A 21085-nucleotide genomic window follows, 5' to 3' on the forward strand; every position below is an offset into this window, starting at 1 on the left:
TCTTTGTTTGTTTATAACATTAGCTTAATTTCAAGCGCTAACCTGAATCTTGCAAGTTACTGAGTTTCCCACAACACCTTCCTGCAGATGTTTCACAATAAAATCATTATTAAGAAATGAATGGTGTACGCCCACTAAAACACTAGGGGGCTCATAATTTGGAAACGGATGCAGATCGTGTTAAGTTTGTATTAACAGCGTCATGCAGTAACTTTTAACAATGCAAACGGGAGCGAGATCTCTTATTAAAATACAACAAATTACACTTATGAAACAGATGTAATTAGAGAAAAAAGTCCTGTTACCCTTTATCGTTTAGGTAGATAAAGGTCTCAGTCACATTTGAGTAAAATAATCCTATTTCTATAAATGTAATAGGATCTTTTTTTTAAAGATATTTTATTTTCATGGACCCCTTGCAATTACACCACGGACCACTAGGGGTCCGCGGACCCCCGGTTGAGAAACACTGCTTTAGTTGAATGGATAACGTTGTCGCCCGCGGTGCGGGAGATACGGATTCGCGTCCCGGCTGTGGCGACGGTTCCCCGGCTGCCTCCCCCCCCTTAATTCGCTACATTGGTGTCTGGGGGTCCGACCCGTTAGCCAAGGGCTAAGCGAGCCTATTCATCCGTGATCGTTACAGTATATATATATGACTACCTACACAAACCACAGGACTCCGGAGTAAATTCAGGCTACAAGTGATGTGTGAAGTAGCGATATGATTTGTTTCTAATTAGAGTATAATTTGGTATAATAGTGTGTAAGCATAGTATATTTTGGGTCTAATACGGCATTATATGCTGTTTCTAATCACACCGCAATTTAGGCGTATGGTGTCTAATTAGGGTATAATTGTTTGTTTACTGTTTAATAAAGAGCATTATTTCTGGTTTTTGTCTAATTTGATACAAAGTACTGTTTGTTAAGTCTTGTTAGTGTACCGTAAAATAAAGTGCGACTAGAGGATCTACGAAAGCATAAGTGGCTACTGTAAACAACAGCATAAAAGGAAAAACAAGAAGCTGAAAACAAATGCGAAGAAGGCTTTCATACCAGCGAGAATAGCGGAAGTTGGGTAAACAGTGGAAAAAAAAGGGGGGGGGTGCACTCGGCATTAGGCAGAAAACTAAGAGAACAGCTACTTGCCTTTAGGTAGAATTGGCTGGTGATTGCTAAGTGATTTAGAAAGCAGAGCACTACAAAACTGAATAGACCTGACAGGAATACAATACATCCATCCTGCCACGCGCGTGCGCGTGCGCGTTAAAAAGGAGGGAGGCTCATGTTGGTATTGATGGCACTGACAGACTGACGCCAGTGAGGTGTCACAGTGCATCAAATCAGAACTGAGTGGGCTACAGGAGGGAAGAAGGATGAGGAGAAGAAGATTAGGGGGATGAAGATGAGATGCTCCAGGTGTGATGTGGTGAAGGTCGCTGAGGGGCGGGGCTTAGTGAAGCTGATCTTTGAGTGGCGTCTTCAGGGGCCCCTCAGGGCTCTTTGTTTCACTCCCGGCAGCTCCTCTTTCACACTCTCTTCTCAGCTCCGTCCCAGAGGACCATTTACCCCCTCATTAGATTCCCCCCTCCTCCTCCTGACTGCATTATGTTACATCAGAAGGACGAAGGAACTCCTCTCTCTGTCTCTCTCTCTCTCTCTCTCTCTCTCATACTCCCCCCCTCGCTCTCGCTCTCTCTCCCTCCATCTCATTAAGGGCATTCAGATGAGAATAAATCTCTTTGCTCTGATTGATTCTTTCACTTTAGATCAATGACAGACAGCCTGTCTGCCGCTCGGCCTGCGGCTTGGTTTGCTAATAGGCTGGTTTACTCGCTCACTGGTTGAGTGACAGACCTGTTAGCTGGCTCTGTGTGTGTGTTGAAAGTTTCTAAAAGATGCAAGAACAGGTTAGACGTGTGTTGTTATATACAAGAGAATTACAAAGAACATAAAGTGCCGCTGCCTGTGGCTCTATAGCCCCTTAACTTAACAGAGAGACAGTTTTTTTATTTTTAAAAGTAACTTTTACTTCATCAATCATTCAACAAGCCATTTACAAAAAATGCAACCATCGCCAAGACACAAACAAATAAATACTCAAAAATAAATAAATCACATCAACTCCACAGACAAAAACAAGTTAGTTTTCTTTTACAGAGTTCAACACCACCATGAGCCCAGATGATACTGAACTGATCTCCATTTCTTCATTTCTTTGTGAATATTAAAGTCGATCATTATCCTGGCTTTCACCATCCTAGTAAACAATAATTTTACACTAATGTCTGCTGAGTCATCAAACTTCCTCTTCCTGCTCACATAAATAGTCATATTTGCTTGTGCCAAAAATAAAATTCATGAGTTGACATTTGTTTGTATTTAAACCCTAGAATGAACATCTGCTTGGAGAAAACCTCCCCTACCTTTCTGAATTAACTCTCCAACGTGAACAGTGGTACCAGGCGCATATGCTCTGAGTAACAATGGAAACCAGTTTCTTTATAAGGCAAAAAAAGAAAGAAAAGAAAGACATTTATCTCTCACCCAGAAAGAAAAGCATTAACTGCTACCATCCCACGTACACTAGTGCTTGAAAGTTTGTGAATCCTTTAGAATTGTTTATATTCCTGCATATATTCACACAAGTCCTAAAAGTAGATAAAGACAACACAATTAAACAAATGAAACAAAAATATTATACTTGTTTATTTATTTATTGAGGAAAATGATCCAATATTACATACTGTGAGTGGCAAAAGCATGTGAACCTCTAGGATTAGCAGTTAATTTGAAGGTGAAATTAGAGTCAGGTGTTTTCAATCAATGGGATGACAATCAGTTGTGGGCGGGCGCCCTGTTTTATTTAAAGAACAAGGATCTGTCAAAGTCTGATCTTCACAACACATGTTTGTAGAAGTGTATCATGGCAAGAACAAAGGAGATTTCTGAGGACCTCAGAAAAAGTGTTGTTGATGCTCATCAGGTTGGAGAAGGTTACAAAACCATCTCTAGAGAGTTTGGACTCCACCAATCCATAGGGCAATACCTTGTCAACCAAATCTGGACCCCTCCCTGCCAGAGAATTATAGGCCTATTTCTAAACCTCTTTCCTTTTCTAAAATTTTAGAAAAGGTTGTTTAAGAGCAACTTGTTCAAGCACTTGATTGGCACAGGGTGTTTGACAAATTTCAATACACTCCACTGTAGTGAAAGGTCAGTCAGTGTGGCTGACTGCAGATGCTGGAGAGTGTTCAGTTTTGGTTTTATTGGACCTTAGTGCAGCATTCAATACTGTTGACCACCACATGCTAATCCATAGACTAACGCACCTGGTGGGCATTTCTTGGACTGCATTGGAGTGGTTCTGCTCCTTCCCCACAGACAAGACGCCCAGTCTCTGTAGGTGAATTTGTGTCAGATACTGCAGCTTTATCATGCGGCGTCCCCCAGGGATCGGTGTTGGGCTGTATACATGCTTGATCGGTCTTGGGCCACATGCTTCCTCTAGAACAGATTATCAGTGGTTTCAGCAACATATCCTATAATTTGTATGCTGATGACATTCAGTTATATTTCTCCTTCAAATTGGATGAGCTTGAGAGATTTTCTGTACTGAACAACTGTTTAAATGCCGTTAGGAACTGAATGGGAAACAATTTTCTGCAGTTAAATGCAGATAAAACTGAAGTGTTTATTATTGCTCCTGATAACCTTCACTCAGTGATCAGGCAGAACCTTGGTGCCTTATTCTTATATTCTCGGTCTAGTCTGCGTAATCTTGATGGGATTTTTGACCAATCCATGCGTTCTGACGCTCATATTAGGAAGCTGACTAGGGCGTCCGGGTAGCGTAGCGGTCTATTCTGTTGCCTTCCAACACGGGGAAGGCGGTTCAAATCCTTGTGTTACCACCGGCTTGGTCGGGCGTCCCTACAGACACAATTGGCCATGTCTGCGAGATGGGAAGACGGATGTGGGTATGTGTCCTGGTCGCTGCACTAACGCCTCCTCTGGTCGGTCGGGGCGCCTGTTCCGGGAGGAGGGGGAACTGGGGTGAATAGGGTGATCCTCCCACGCGCTACGTCCCCCGGGCGAAACTCCTCACTGTCAGGTGAAAAGAAGCGGCTGGCTACCCCATCATGTATTGGAGGAAGCATGTGGTAGTCTGCAGCCCTCCCCTGATCGGCAGAGTGGGTGGAGCTCGACCGGGACAGCTCGGAAGAGTGGGGTAATTGGCCAAGTACAATTGGGGAGAAAAAAAGGGGGGGTCCTATATATATATATATATATATATATATATATATATATATATATATATATATACATACATACATACATACATACATACATACACACACATAAATAAAAGGACGCTAACTTGATCATATTTCTCTTGCTTAAGAAACATAGCCAAACTCAGGTCTGTTGCGTCAAGGGCTGAAATGGAGATGCTGATACATGCTTTTATCTCATCAAGTTTATACTATCGTAATTCTCTTTTTACCTGCCATAATAAATATGCCTTTCGACCATTTAAAAACTGTCCAAAATGCTGCTGTTAGGCTTTTAACACGATCCAACAGATGGTAACACATTACACCTATATTAATGTTTCTGCACTGGCTTCCTGTTAATCTTAGAATTCATTTTACAAACGTTGGCGCTCACTTCTAGAGCCCTACATGGCAGTCTACCCATTACATCATGGACCTCCTACACTCCCACACCAACAGCTGAACTCTTTGGAAAATTACATATTCATAAGAAAAATTGGTCCAAACCAAATTTCCTGCACTTTATTAATGAATTTAAACAATATAGCACCACTTTATTTAATCTTAAAAACAAAAAAGCTATAAAGACTTTTAAGTTTCTAGGCGAATTTAATATGCTGCATATAACACAAACTCTGGCGCTGTAAAATGTAATCTTTTTTTTTTTTATTTTTGTCTCCTTTTTATTTTTGTTTTCTACTGTCTATGTCTTTGTATATACCGTTGTATATGGAAATGTGTTCAATAAAGAATGCAGAAAAGAAAAAAGCTGAACTCTTAGCTCTTCTAACCAGGGTCTTCTAAGTTTCCCTTGGACGCGTCTTAGACTCGGGGAGATCGTGCTTTCCAGTCAGCAGCACCTAAGCTTTGGAATAGTCTCCCAGTAAGTCTGAGGTCTGCGGACTCTTTCTAAAAAGCTATTTAAAAACCCATCTGTTCAGACGGGCATTTAGGTAGCATGTGGTCTTTTATGTTTTAACTTGTGTTCATGTCCCTGTTTCCTCCGGTGTGTTTTATCTGTTGTTCATCCTTGTTTTATTTGACTATGAAGCACTTCATGACTTGTGTCGGTGAAAGGGCTATATAAATAAACTTTACTTACTTACACTTTTTAACAGCAAAATGACAATTCTCATGTTTGCATATATTTATTTATATATTTGACTACAAGTTTGCAATGTGACATGTTCTGGTTACATGTTTCTTTATTCTAGTAGATCTCTACTTATTGTATGTTCACGGTTTTATTTCACACTTGCTTTGGCAATGTAAGTGTATGTTTCCCATGCTAATAAAGCCCTTTTGAATTTGGAGAGAGAGAGAGAGAGAGGGAAAGAGAGAGAGAGAGAGAGAGAGAGAGAGAGAGAGAGAGAGAGAGAGAGAGAGAGAGAGAGAGAGAGAGAGAGAGAGAGAGAGAGTTCAGTCGTCTAGATTAAGACCTGATGGAATCTTTTCTGCTTTCTTCATCTTCTTTGCAAACAAACTTTGATGGCAGGAGCAGCTGGTGGCGACAAGAAAGACGAGAAGAGAGAGAGGGGAGAAGAGAGAATGGGGGGAGAGGAGGCGTGTTTTCCTCTCCTCCAAACAGCCGCAGGGTCTCCCGGTCGCTCTTATCAACCCACAGCAGAGAGACCGCCGTGTTCCAACCAATTACAACCCTCTGATAGACACACAGACGTCTCCGCTAAGCTGTGAATGGCAGGAGCGAGGAAGGAGGAGGAGGAGGAGGGAGTGGGTCATTGCTTGTCCCCTCAGCTGACACGGCTGCTGCACGTTCAGAGGTCTGCGGGGGTTGTCACAGAAACCGACCCATGGGCCATTCTCCAATCAGGGTTTGTACACACACACACACACACACACACACACACACACACACACACACACACACACACACACACACACACACACACACACACACACACACACACACACACACACCAAAGTGCTCCAGAGTTTCCAGATAACAGGCATGTTCGCTGTTGGTTTGCCCACTGGGATCGACTTTCTGGACCATATGCGGCACAGAAGGAACAGAACCACAGCAAACTAAACCAATGTCCTGCTTCTGTCTCTGCTGTTATTTAAAATAAAAACGCAATCCTGCAGACTTTAGTAGTATGTGATGTGAATGGTTGGTGTCCGGTAGGACTTTACCAGGAAAAATGACAGGGCGCATAGTGTTTTCCATCTTCATCATAGCAGTCAAATGAAGAAAAAGGCAGGTAGTGTTGAGTTTGAAGAAGTGAAGTTGTGTCTAACAAGCAGATATGACAGAACAAGCTGGTAGACCTTTACCTACAGATAGTACAACATCAATAACTAAAACTCTGTCCATCGATCTAGACATACTATCTGTCTATCCATCTCTGAATGTATAAATGCTATCTATCTCATCCTGTAGAAGTGGTGTACAAATGAAGGAACAGCATATCTGTAGACAGGGATTCTTCTCTCTGCTGAGACTCGAACAGCCAGAGGCCACAGCGAAACCTTCAGAATTTAAAGTGCGGTCTCCTATCATCCCTCATTGACATTTCAGCAAATTAGCTTGCAGTCATCCAGGAAAACTTTAAATAAGACCATTAAGCTTTAGTACCTCGACCACCAACATCACAAATAACCAATAAACTCCAGAGAACGAGGAGACCTAGAGGAGTGATCGTTTCATGTTTCTGTAATATTTTCAGTATCATTGACTTGTGGGCCATCTCAGAATAAAGAACACCAACAATATAACAACCTGTAATGTCTATCCATTATATTGTATTGACATCATTATTACTGTTTAAATCAAAAATGTCAGGTTCATAATATATCACATGAACTTTGAAATAGTCGTTCTAAGCAGCAGGAGACATTTGGACTTAATTAGCATTTGTTGGTTCATTAGTTTTACATCAATCAACTTGTCGACGACACAGGGTGTCCATCTGAGGATCTTCCAGCTGCTACGCAGGCTAGAGACAGGTGGCGTGAGAGGGTCAGATCCATCCGAGGACACTCGACCTGATGATGAAGATGATGGTTCAATAGACTGACGTGTTTATGTTCAGCTGACCTTGCATGTCTGCTACGTCACTGTTTCCATGACAGATGTGAAGTTCCTCTGTTGTATTAGATTAGACTGATAATACTGCGATGCACACCTGTTAGGACAGGGGTCAAAGGTCACCTTCTCCATGGTTTAGTTTAATATGTCAGACAGAAAAGTCATTTCATGCATTAGATAAAAAAAAACCTTTTTTCTTTACTAAGCTCAAATCTGGAAACAAATTATTTCACGAGGTCATTTACATACATAGAAAATGATATATAAAAATACGTTTAAAAACTTGTAACAATGGCTGCAAATACACACACTGGTTTGTCAGAGGCATTCATTTGTTTAGCTTACAGTTTATTGAAAAACACGCTGACACAAAACACTCAAGGAATCCAGCAGATGGTTCTGGAAACCACCAGCCGGTTCAACCATCACGTCGCATCAAACAAAAGACCTAAGGGGCGGGATCTTCTGACTTGTTATTGGTTATGATATGTGTCACTCACCCACAAAGGAAGTCAATCGTACGCTACCACTGACTTCTCTCATCCATGATAGGCAAGAAAAAAATGATGTGCAAAGAATTTTAATTTTAAAGTCCATCCAAACATGTCGTTTGTCAGTTCTGACAGGATATCAGAAAACATCTTTAACGTAATGCTGCTAAACAGAAACGGGAGAGGGGAAACAGGAAGTGGAGACAGGAACTTCCTATCAGCTGTCAGAGGCCTTTGTGTTGCATAGTAAACAAATGGTTTATGAAGCTCTGAGTGCACGCACACGCACGCACGCACACGCACACACACACACTCCACATTAATCAACTGGTATTGTGAAACAAACAGGTAAAAAATAAATGAACAGAACACAAAGATCATTTTAGCTGCACCTCTTTTTTCAAATTCATGTGTTCAGTTATCTTAAAGCTACAATCCTGAATATTCACATGCAAACAGATTTTCTTTTTTGGTACTTTCTGTTGTTGGTGTATACACAAAAAGTCAAAATCTTGCAAACTTTAGGAGTATGTGATGTGAATAGTTGGTGTCTGGTAGGACTCTGCCAGGAAAAATAATAGGGTGCATGGTGTTTTCCAACTTCATGATAAGAGTTCAAGTTACAATCCTTAGTTTTTGAACATCAACTTTTTATAGCCTATTCTCCACCAACAAGCCAAAAAAAAACTGGTTGAACCCGAATTTTACTTATTGATGTTGTACTATCTGTTGGTAAAGGTCTTCTACTAACTTGTTCTGTCATATTTGCTTGTTAGACACAACAACTTCACTTCTTCAAACTCAACACTACCTGCCTTCTCCCTCATTTGGCTGCTATGATGAAGACGGAAAACACTATGCACCCTATAATTTTTCCTGGTAAACTCCTAGCAGACACTGACCATTCATAACACATACTACTACAGTCTGCAGGATCTGATGTTCATGGGTTAGATGTTGTCTTAAACACACCAGAGATAGAAAGGACAGAGGACATTTGTTTGCATGGAAATCTTAGTTTGTCCCTCTCTGTTCTAATAACCATACCATTGACTGAATGGTTTACTTGTGACTCTTCAATGACTTTTACATTTTGTCCCAACAGAGCTCTTGGATTTGTGTTTTGTATTACCGGTCTGGATGGCAACTGTTCAACACTGACAACACATTCAATTATCCCACAAACCAAGAGGGAAAAAGGCACTTCTGTTTCACAGCTCAACACTCAGAATCCAAAAAGAAAAAGTCATTTTGGTCTTTGGATGCCTGCTGCATCCTGGCAAAGAAAGTAAAGATTGTTTTTTTCATGACATACTAAAGGGTTTCAGTTGGTTGGTCATCTCTCTCCCTACATTACTGAAACGTATAGAAAGTCAATCTTGTGTAAAAATATAGTAAAAGTCTTCTCTTAACCCTAACCCTCCCCATCCCCTAATTCTAAACGTTTAACTACAATTTCAATACATCTGTACAGCAGAAAGGCAAGCATGGCTTCTACATCCTCAGTTCAGTGGTGGACAATTCCAGCGTCCCTACTTGGACTTGAGGTACTGATCCTTTCCTTTCACTGAAAGATGAAACGCTCACTAAAGGATATTTTTGTTTTGTTTTACCAACCCGGGTTTTAGTTTCGTAGTGTTTTCCATCATTCATTTCAGTTATGATGCCATTTTACTCACCATCTTCATTCAGTAGATGTTGGACAAGGGACCACAGCTGGACTCAGCTTTACAACGGTGTCTTATGGGACAAGTGATCAGGAGTCTTAAACGTGTCCTTTAAACAACAAACCCCCCTAGCGTCTCAGTCAGACTGTGTCCATGACTGTCCATTATCTATGACTTCTCTATTGTGCTGGCTGGCTAGTTTATGGATAGTTACTACTACCTATGGTAAGTATAGGCGGCTACTTCCTGCAGGTTGAACCAGGAAGTAGATCAGCATTGTCATCCACCATTGATCATATTAGACATTTCACATCGTAACTTCTAACTTTCACTTCCAAATACCTGGTTGGATAATTGGGTTAAATTGGACTTGTTGAAACATGTCTGACACTCCTGTTCAGTTGTCCCACAAGACACTGTTGTAAAGCTGAGTCCTAAATACTGTCATTTGCATAAGACATTAAACCAAAGTCCTGACTCACTGTGGTCATTAAAGATCTCATGGGACTTCTCTCAAAGAGTAGGGGGTCCCCTGGTGTCCTGGCAAAATTCCCACCCTGGCTCTCTCCATCTGGCCACCTAATCATCCCCCCCACTTAACTGGCTCATCATTCCTCCCTCTCCACCTCAAGCTGATGTGTGGTGAGTGTTCTGGTGCAAAATGGCTGCTGTGCATCACCCAGGTGGGTGCTATACATTGGTGGTGGTTGAGGTGAGTTTGCCCCTTCAATGAAGCACTTTGAGTGTCTAGATAAAGCGCTTCTAAATGTAATCCATTATTATTATTATTATTGAATGAAGCCAGTGAGAAAAATGACTTCATAACTGATATAATTATGGAAAAAACTATGAAAATAAAATCCATGTTGGTAAAAAAAACAACAATAATCATTAAACGTATATTTGCTCCAGGTTGCGCCAAAACTGTCCTGGGGTCAATTTGGGTTGGCTGTGTCTGCTATCCACCTGCCCGCCTGTGGCAGCGTACATTCAGGGCCAGGTCCACTCTCCTGACAGAGGAAGGTCAAAGGTCAGGTCTAGGTTAGGGGGTGGTTGGATAAGTCTTCATCCTCAGGAAGTGATAGAAGGTTTTGGCGGTAGGCGGTGCAGGGTGGGCGGAGCTCTGCCTACTGCTCTGTAGTGTATTGTGGTTGGTGGTTGCCAGGCGAGGACTTATAGGGGTTGGGGTTTGGGGAATGAGGGATTTAGATCTTATTGCTTCGTAGTGATTAAGTGACGGTCCAACCTTCTCCATATAGGACAGTGTGTGTGTGTGTGTGTGTGTGTGTGTGTGTGTGTGTGTGTGAGACAGAGAGAGAGAGAGAGAGAGTGAGAGAGTGAGAGTGAGTTCACAGAGGAGATGTGCAAGCCATTGCAGTGTCCGTCATCGGCTGATGAACAGCTGGGAGCCTTGGAGGCCTCAGCGCCGCCTGGACGCTTTACGCCGAAGGAGGAGGAGTTGAGATGTCAGAAGGTCAAAGGTTAGTTGCCGGTGGCTGGGGTGAGGTTAGGAAACAGAACAGAACGGAGACAGGAAAGAGAGAGAGGAAGGAAAAGAGAAGATAGAGGAGATTAGTTTCAGCCTGTGACAGCAGGATGATGTAACATGAGACGATTCAGAAACACCGACCGCCGCTCGGCTAACACGCCGACAACCAAATCCACTGCAGGTCCAACATCACACAAGACACTGGAGAGCCGTGTCTCCATGTGGTTCTGTAATGTCGGACCTGCGGCAAAAGACGACGTGCCGACAGAGATAAAAGATGATCGGTGCTTTGAACGGTCCGATTCAAAAAGAGAGATTATAAATTCACCAATTCAACAGAATGGGGTCAGATAATGTTGGCATGATTTTGCGTTTCTACGCAGACAGCCTGGAACCCACAAGTAAAACTAGCATGCTAACGAGGAAACCAAATGAGAAATAGAAAACCAACAGAGACTAATGTTACAATGTTAGAAGCAGTCGAGTGGATGGACAGCAGATCTAAGGGGGAAAGGGAGGAAGGAGAGGGTGAAAGGGGAAGAGCGATTCGACGGCGACTATCTGATAAGTACTATGCGGTGTTATGGAGCCAGAGCAGCAACAGAGGAGCAGTTCCACTGAACGTCACACCTGATTTCAACGTGGCGGCTAAGCATTAGCTCTCATTTAGCTCAGGCTATATTCAGCTACTTTTACACCAAACTGTTAAATTAATTATTACATCATGTATCACCCAAACAACTTCAACTATCCAAGATACACAGTGCAAGTCCACATGCTGTGCTAGAAAATGCGTAATTGCACGTCTTTTTAACAAGTTTCAGTCTAGACGTGCCATCTAGACTGAAACTTGGCTTAATTTGGTCCTAGCCTAAATAGCCAGTACTAAAACGAAAACAATTAAACGAATTGTACCGTCCGGGTAATTTAGCGGTCTATTTTGTTGCCTACCAACACAGGGATCGCCGGTTTGAATCCCCGTGTTATCTCCGGCTCGGTTGGATGTCCCTATAGACACAATTGTCTGCGGGTGGAAAGTCGGATGTGGGTATGTTCAAGATTTGGTTTATTGTCATTTTCATTATGTACCTGCGCACATAAATAAAAACGAAATGCCGTTTCTCCCAGCCCACAGCAGTGCAGCTGAAAAGATAAAAATACACATCCAAACATTCCCTAAAAACGACGTGTCCTCATCGTTACACTAGTGCCTCCTCTGGTCGGCCGGGGCGCCTGTTGGGGGGGGGGGGGGCGGATAGCGTGATCCTCCCACGCGTTACTTCCCCCTGGTGAGACGCTTCACGGTCAGGTGAAAAGAAGCGGCTGGCGACTCCACATGTATCGGAGGAGACATGTGGTAGTCTGTAGCCCTCCCGGATCAGCAGAGGGGGTGGAGCAGCGACCGGGCCGGCTCGGAAGAGTGGGGTAATTGGCCGGATACAATTGGGGAGAAAAAAAAAACAAACAAAAAAAGGTATTGTAGCACAACATATGGACTTGCATTATGTATCTTTTTTTCATGTTTGGGCGTTCTGTTATTATGCAACACTTTATTAAAGGGGGCAACATTTGGCCCTATCTATTCTGAGCTAGATGAGAGCCGACGCATAGCAGCCATGTTGAAATGAGGTGAAGTGCCCGGTGGGTTAAAGTCTTATTCTGAACCAGAGATGAAAAAGGCCGCAGGAGAAGAAGATTTTAGAGGAACACATTATTAGGAAAACAACAGTTAATAAGGGCCGAAACAAACTTCTGTCAATTCATTTTTACTCAATAGCTGTTTTTATTGCCTTTTCCAAGAACTTTTTTTATGTACAACAAACATGGAAATCTTTGCTTCAAGGATACAAAGCAGCACTACATGTTGGCTTTTTATTTCACAAAACACCATCCAAGCTTTTAAGCAGTGAGCATGCTGAAGCCCTCGGCTTAAACACAACACGTCTTATAAAATGCATTTGCATATAAACACTGGAAAGGTCCTGTCTTTTGTATAAAGCCCTAAAATATATTCAAAAATAGAGGGGGATTTCTAAAGGGGCACTATAAAGCTGCTATGCTGCATATCTGTCTTCTACAAACAGCCCTCGAGAATATTCTGGCTATTTCTTCGCAAAAAAACAAAAAAAAAACAAAACAAAAACAATTAAAATCTGACATTTCATATACATTCCTGCTTTATAATTTTTAATATATATATATATTTATATATATTTATATTTTTTTTCAAGAAGCCACAAGTAAATACTATTTTCTTTGAAACAACAAAATGAAAATAAAAAAAGCTTACAGTGGAACATAGTGGAGTAATTTTGTTTTGTAAAATGCATTCACACGCTCATAATTTCTCAACCATTAAGTGGACCTGAGTATCCTCAGGCTACATCACTGTGGTCCAAATACATTTATTCATATTTCATATCTGAGGTTTGTCAAAGATTCCACTCTTTCCGGATTTCTATCTCTCTGGCAGGGTGGAGGAGATGAACAGTGTTTTTTTCCTTTGCCTTTTTTTTAGTGCTCAGTGCAAAAGAAGCTTTTTGTGCCAGAGCCTCTTTTCAAAGGAAGCACATTTCAATGAATGAAAAGGAAAAAAGAAAGTGTGGCTATGTTCCAATCATGTTCTGCTCTTTAACTCGTTAAATTACAGTAAACGTTTGTTTTATGATGTGTTGGACTCTAATCTGGAAGGGAAATTCGGGGTCCAGTTTGGATATCATGTGGATAAAGAGGACGCATCGCTTCCGGCATATCCACACATCGACAGTCAGGGATGAGCAACATGATCCAGAAAGGGCCGGTGTGGGTGCAGGTCTTTGTTCCAACCAAGCAGTTACACGCCCGAGTCTACAAATCAAGGTCCTTCGCAAAGACTATTGGTTGACTAATAGAATCAGGTGTGTAACTGCTTGGTTGGAACAAAGACCTGCACCCACACCAGCCCTTTCTGGATCATGTTGTCAATCCCTGAATGGCAACACCACTTTTTCTGTAGTTTGCGTGAGGACCAATCCAATTAGCACTACCTTACTTTCTTTGTTTTAGTAGTAGTGGCTATTTAGGCATCTACTAAACTCTCACTTTTCAATCATATTTAGCCAAGTATTAGCCTACATGGATGGGCTAGGCTATAGCTAAAATGGCTTTAGCCTAGCCAACTAGGCTAAAACTGATTTAAATGTGAGTCTAGTAGACACCTAAATAACTGCTACTAAAACAATAGCAATTAAAAACATTCTAACACATATATGGAATTACATTGTCTATTTTGGATAGTTGAAATTGTTTGGGCAATACACAATCATGTAATAGGTAATTAAACAGTTTGGTCTAAAAGTGGGCTACATTTAGCCGGCTATATTCTGAGGTACATGAGCGCTGACGCGTAGCCGCCATGTTAGAATCAGCCCAAGTGCTCACTGTGAAATAAAACGGGTCCAGTAACCGAAATTGGTAAAACTAGAGAATAAAACTAGTTAATAAAAGTAGAAACTAGTCGATACAGAGCCCCACGTTTCCATTTGCCTCTTCCACTGTTCTGCTCCCCAGCCGGTCAGAGCCGGATGAGAGCGAACACACAGGTTTGAAGTTTTGAGGCCTGAACACAACCGACGCCAGTCAGTCCTTTAACGTCGACTGTTACGTGACGTCACCAACATGCCAGTTTAGACGGGTGACGTTTGTTAATCGAGGTGATTGACAGCTCACCAGGTGGGCGGTGCCCAGGCCTTTGTGCAATTTCATCAGAATTTTGTTTCATTAATTTTTGTCAGTGTGTAATCTATCCAGTTTGCTGTTCATTATGTATTAAAGGTTTGACCTTTTTTAGTAATAAAACCCCTCTTTTAAATATACATCTCTGCAGACAGCGTACTTGCTTCTAAATGACTTCAGTGTTTAGAGAAGTTTGGCTGATTTGAGAAGAAACTGACATTTATAAAGGGACATGAAATTTCTTATCCTCCTGTCTGTTGGATTCAGAATCAGCACATTTCACACAATGAAAAGGGAACTTCAGTATGAACTGTGACATGTTGTCTTCATGGTTTAAAACCCAGGGTTTGGCTAGTGTCCATGAAATTTCATCAAAATACTTGAGAGAGCGTTTCATTACTGTGATTTTAGATACAAGATGGTGAAGGAAGACGTACACATCATCATATAACAGTAGAAAAAAACCCCCCAACAACTCGCCAACTGGATACTCTCACAGAAACCAGTGAGGCAGTCGTTGAGGTCTTATGGGAAAAGTGCGGCTGAAACGTCAGCTTGTGTTGTTGTGTTGTGAGGCTCAGTAATCCGGGACTGATGATAACAGCATTTATTATCTACACCCAGCGAGACAAAAATGTCAGGAGAATTTTTACATTTTTAAATCAGAATGTCTGTGTAGATTCATGTCAGTCATCCAGGAATTCACGATGTCAAAATGAAGTCAGACGTAAAGAACAAACACTGGACTGTGGACTGTCGATGTGGCTTTGAAAACATTTCCCCGTTCATCTCATCGTCAACCTGGAAGCCACGTTTCACATGACAGCACATGGCCACGTGATATCACGTGATGCCATGTGCTGTCATGTGCTGTCATGTGAAGAAACCACAGATGAACAGCAAATTGTTTTCAAATCTACAGGGAAAATAGAATGAAATAGAATAGGATAAAAAAAATAAAATTACAAACCGGCAAGAACCAATTTATTTTACATAGAATGGAATAAAATAAAAAATAGGATAAAGTAGAACAAAAATTGAATAGAATGTAATAGTAAAATGTCATAATCTTGATATATTCTATTTATACTTATGGCTTTTTATTTTTCATTTCTACTGTATTTCAGTTTTCATGAATTCCATCTACTTTTACTTATGCCTTTATCTGAAATGTTGAGGGAGGTTGAACTCTTAACGATTCCATTGCCAAAAAACAATTTCTACCTGCTTTGTTACTGAGAATAGGACAAATAATAAACTGACAGACAGATACAGTTCTGTGCATGTTCTTTATGTTTTCACTTCATTTTGACATCCAGAATAAAGTAATGTAAGATACAAGCCTGTTTCCTGTGTTTAATATGTGGATGAAATGTGCTGGATTGTGGGTTGGAGGCTGGTCCAGAAGAGAGAAATGTCAGTTTCTTTGTCAAACATCACCAAACTGAAATCTGAAATAACAGTTTATTTTGTGGATTTCTTTTTCCTTGTCTCTAGTTTGTGTGGGTCTGAGTTTTCCGCAGGTCCTGGACTAAAGGCCTGTTTGCATCTACGTCTACTGGTTTTTCTATTCTTTTTGACGAGAAGCTGATAGAGACCTACTTTAAGTCCAGTCTGTATTCACGTCTCCTTCCATGTCCAACAAACCAGACGCATGCGGAGACTCTCAACAAGAATCGACTGTTTCAGCTCAGATACCAAATCAACAGAATCCAGTTTTTATGTATTAAATGAAATAATGTGAAGAGTGTTCTAAATTTGACTCTGAAGAGAAATAAATACTTCTGGACAAACACTTAAGAGCTAACTGGAACTTTTTCCACAGAGAACCAAGGAGAACGTGAGGATTTTTAAGACGTAAAAACAACTTAAAACCAAAACGTGACATAGTTTCGGGGCAGATCGGGAGATAAAAACAGGACATCATGTTGATCTAAGAGGGCTGGTCCATTATTTGTCATAAACATCATAGAGGGTCCATAACGTCCTCAAAATAATGGAGGAGAAAATAGCAGGATCTCTATTTCAGACATGGCCGACGGGACGCGGGGGCTTTTTCACTCTAATTAGTCAAAGCGCTGTTATTCTATCGGGATCATTCAGAAAACACACAGACTAACATCAACCTTTCCATTTCCCGGGAAATCCCAGCATGTGGCGTTTTGTAGGAATGTCTGGGTGTCAGATTAGCTTAAGACACACTTTTTGACACAACACCAACCAAGTCAGCAGGGCCAGCTTTCTAAAAACCACCTCCATCCATCACTGGGTCTTCTCATATGCACACCAAGAAATACAGCCAGACACAGATAAAAGCATTACTCTGACTCTAGAAACTGTCACACAGACACCTTAATCTGGTTATCTTTATCAGGCGAAGGTCAAATAAGCATCCGTCAAATTTTTGTCTTGGTCTGGTTTTGCTTGGCGGATGGGGAAAGGTCACCAGAGGCGATGACCTTTGTTAGTTGGTTGTGAAATAATATTTTTAGGTCATCTCAGAGAAGAATCGATGTTCAACCAGGTATGTGAAAAATCACCATGTCAAAGACTTTGATCAGAACATTGTCTTGAACGCTTCAGTCCCAGTGATCAGGGTGTTGGTGTGCATGTCAGTGTACTTTGTCAGTGTGCGAAGTGCTTTTAGGAAAGCCAGCCATGTCAAAACAGAATGCATGTGGCCGAACTAACCTCGGTCTGCGGTCACCACCCTTTGGTAAGGATGGACGCGCATTTCATGCCTTCGAACTTTAGTGGCCAGGGCACCTGCACCAGAGTACAAACATCAGCAAATGACAGAAGACCGGTCAACCATAATTCATCCTGTCCAAATGGACACAGTCTGACACACCAGCCGCTGATGGGATGCACAATCTAACACATCTAAACAAAGAATTATGCAAAAATTAGAAAATGTTAAGGCACAGAATTAAACTCATACCATTTTTGTAACAAGGAGAAATCTCTGACTTAGTAGCATAACATAAGAACAAGACTCCATCTTGGCCGTGAGGATCTGTTAACGTCTTTAGTCCTCGTTACGTTTCACAGATGTGAGTCATTTACAGACATGAAAAGAGCGACTGGTCACATGATTAGGGTCAACACCAGGAAGTGCATCTCTCCAGTTAATATATCCGTTTTTTTCCTTCATATAATACTGACATAAGGAGCTTCATAGGCACATACACAGTAGTAAAAACATAATTTCATCAAATAAAACTACAAACACACATAAAAAGCCAGAGATGACGTGATGAACACGGCAAGACAAACACACAGTTTCAGCCCAAACACAGCAGTCAGTCAGACGGCTTTGTACCAGTACGTATGAATGAAGAGTAACTATGAATGTGTAGAACACACACACACACACACACACACACACATACACACACACACACACACAGTCTCTCTCTCTGTGGCACTGCAGGAGCCTGTATAACCCTCCACAGCGAGATTGACAGCTGGCAGTCTGTCTGTCAGACCACTTTCCTTCTCATCTGGTTGTATCTTAAGACTTACAGGTGGTCACTGTGAAACAGTTAAGTGTGTGTGTGTGTGTTTGTGTGTGTGTGTGTGTGTGTGTGTGTGTGTGTGTGTGTGTGTGTGTAAACCCTGGGACAGATGAGAGGGGCTATTAAGATCCATCAATACGTGTTTAGCCTTTGGTGGAAAGAGGGAGGGAAGACTCTCTGTCTACCTGTCTGACTGTGTGTCTAACAAACTGACTGGATCTTAACCCCCCCCCCCCCAAAAAAAATAGATTATTATGGAAGAGGTTCACCAGGCATAGGTGGGAGGGGCGTATCATTATACAGTCCCTTTAATGACGAAGGAACTGGACACACACACACACACATTGTACATCCCACCTATTCCCTAAACAGTCAGAAACAACAGGTTTGCATTTGTGTGTGTGTGTGTGTGCATGTTTAGGGAGGAAGCGAGATGTAATGTGTTTGTGTGTGTGTGTGTGTGTGTGTGTGTGTGTGTGTGTGTGTGTGTGTGTGTGTGTGTTTAAAAGAGGAACATGGCTAGCAGGTGGCGGGTTTGATAACCAGTGTTGAGAGAGGAGAGAGAGACAGACAGAGAGAGAGAGAGAAAGAGAGAGAGAGAGAGAGAGAGAGAGAGCGCGAGAGAGAGAGAGAGAGAGAGAGAGAGAGAGAGACAGAGAGGGTTAAAACATCTTTGATAGGACCTTGACTGATCCAACATCCTCCTTTCAAACTATATCCCACCCTTGATGATGAGAGCCTATCAGAATGCCTAATACTTCAGCCTCGTTAAAAGTGCCAATCAGTGGAGGTGTCTGAAAAAATACCCAAACAGGAAGAGTCTGTTTCTCAGGGGTCAGTCTGTCTTTAACAGAGACTTTCACTTCTCTGTTTGTTCCAATGTCTTCACAAACCCTAGGACAGGAGGGAGAGGGAGAAAGAGAGAGAGTGAGAGCAAGAGAGAGAGAGAGAGAGAGAGAGAGAGAGAGAGAGAGAGAGAGAGAGAGAGAGAGAGAGAGAGAGAGAGAAGGAGTAAGGAGAGGAGGAGAGGAAGGTAGAGAGCTGATTCAGATGGGTGGAAGATGTCATTTCGTTTTTTTTTCTTAAAAAGGAAGGAAGCCCCAGTTAGATAGAAATGACAGAGAACGCTCTAGAAGCCCCTCCCCCTCTGTTGGCTGCGGTCCTCCGCAGTGTGGGGGTCGTCGGAGGAGAGTGAGCGTGGCTTACAGTGGAGAGGCGGGGTATGGATCGGGGAAGGGGCGGGTTGCAGACGGGGCATGCTCAATTTGGTTTAGGAGGAGTGGCGGAGGAGGAGCGTTGGGGCGGGGTTCCACTGGCCGTGTGGGTGGTGGTGGTGCTGGTGGGGCGTGGGGGGGCACTCGCAGGAGCAAGGAGCAGCATGCTTACCTAACACCCCACTGGAGTCCAGAGGATACTCCAGAATGGAGGCAGCAGGCGCCAAGGCGTAGGGGTAGTCGTATGGCGTTGCGTAAATTAGACCAGACTCAGGGCCCTGCGGTAGTAGCGTGGCGGTGGCGCCCGGGTGCGGCGCGCCGTTAGGCATGACGGTCTGGATCTGCCGGATGAGGGGCATGATGGCTGGGCCAGCGGGGGCGGGTGTGCGTAGGGCGGCAGGGGGCAGGACGGGGGCGGGGCCTGTGATGACACGTGGAGCCTGAGCGGTCGTGGCAAGAGAGAAGGCGAGGGCGGCTGGATGAGGAGAAAGAAAAAAAGGAGAGATGGAAGGAGGAATAGAGGACATGTGGAGGGGTGGAAATAGAAACAGTCAAAATCGAGCACATTAAACAGAAAGTTAGTTTAGTTCCTGTGGTTTTTACTTTGTTTTAACTATTCAACTATTTTCCCGCAATAGGCATATAGTACATCATCTTTGGTGGAAGATGGCGGATGTCCATATTACACAAAACTGTTCAAAACCATTATCTAATTTTTAGGATTTTGAATATACATGTGAAAACGATGGTTAGGAAAAATTGTTAACACTAGACAAACAAGTAAAAAATTGGCTTCAAAGAAGATGCATTTCCCTTCTTTTGAGAGGAACTGCTAATGATCCTGGTAGACATGCAGTGACTGAGCTAAGCTAGGCTAAACTTACCGGTCAACATGCTTTCAAACTGCACACAGACGTAAAAAAAAAAAAAAAATCTGTGAATCTGTCTGACTTGATGTAAGTAGGACACATAGTAAAGCGCCAGAAACCAAACCACCCCTTTAAGACAACAGACCAGAAATCATAAGGATATTCTGACAAGAGGACTGTGTATTTTTTAACAGAGAGAGACGTGAAAGGGGATTCAGTTTAAATAATCCAGAATATTTGAAAATATAAAATACCAGAAAGAATGAAAACACCACTGAACACACCGAATGACAGAGAGATGAATCAATGTAGGCTTATATCTAGTCTACTGTCAATATGGTATACCGGTGTCTGTGTACCATGTGTACCAGTATGTTATGTGGTACTATCTTCGTGTTAGTCAATCCATTTTTGACTCAGACATTAAAGTGAATGCATTTGTGATTTCACTGATATTAAAATGCATTGCTAACTTGATGAAGTTGGTAATTTTCCTTGAGGAAAAGATGAGGCGTCATCAGAGGTAAATCAGTCTCCCACTGGAGGGAACAGACTTTAAACACTATTGTTTTGGACAGTAGTCACCTTCTGAAGGCAGACATTTTTTTTTCATGTCTTTTTTTGTTACGTTTGCGGATGTTGTCTGATGTCGGTAGGCAGTTTGTGTACCCGTGCTGATAACACACCAGCAGAGGGCGCTCGAAAACAGAAAGGGGAATAAGACTCTATCCACACCCATTTAACCAGGCATATAAACATTATGACAAAGGCTTGGAGTTGTCCTTCAGACAGCA

The 21085-nt window shown here is 42.2% G+C and overlaps 1 protein-coding gene across 1 annotated transcript in view; it reads right to left on the reverse strand.

Moving 5' to 3' along the window:
* Window positions 1-16448: 16448 nt before the first annotated feature.
* LOC130122493 (KH domain-containing RNA-binding protein QKI) overlaps window positions 16449-21085 on the reverse strand; it is a 105092-nt gene continuing 100455 nt past the window's right edge. The window contains exons 6-9 of the mRNA XM_056291426.1: window positions 19595-19897; window positions 18525-18531; window positions 17542-17564; window positions 16449-17456 (exon numbers count right to left, since the gene is read on the reverse strand). Coding sequence (XP_056147401.1) covers window positions 17377-17456; window positions 17542-17564; window positions 18525-18531; window positions 19595-19897 — 413 coding nt within the window. The 3' untranslated portion in view covers window positions 16449-17376. The remainder of the gene's footprint in view (window positions 17457-17541; window positions 17565-18524; window positions 18532-19594; window positions 19898-21085) is intronic.

This window comes from Lampris incognitus, chromosome 13 (assembly GCF_029633865.1).
Source record: "Lampris incognitus isolate fLamInc1 chromosome 13, fLamInc1.hap2, whole genome shotgun sequence".
NCBI classification, from domain to species: domain Eukaryota; kingdom Metazoa; phylum Chordata; class Actinopteri; order Lampriformes; family Lampridae; genus Lampris; species Lampris incognitus.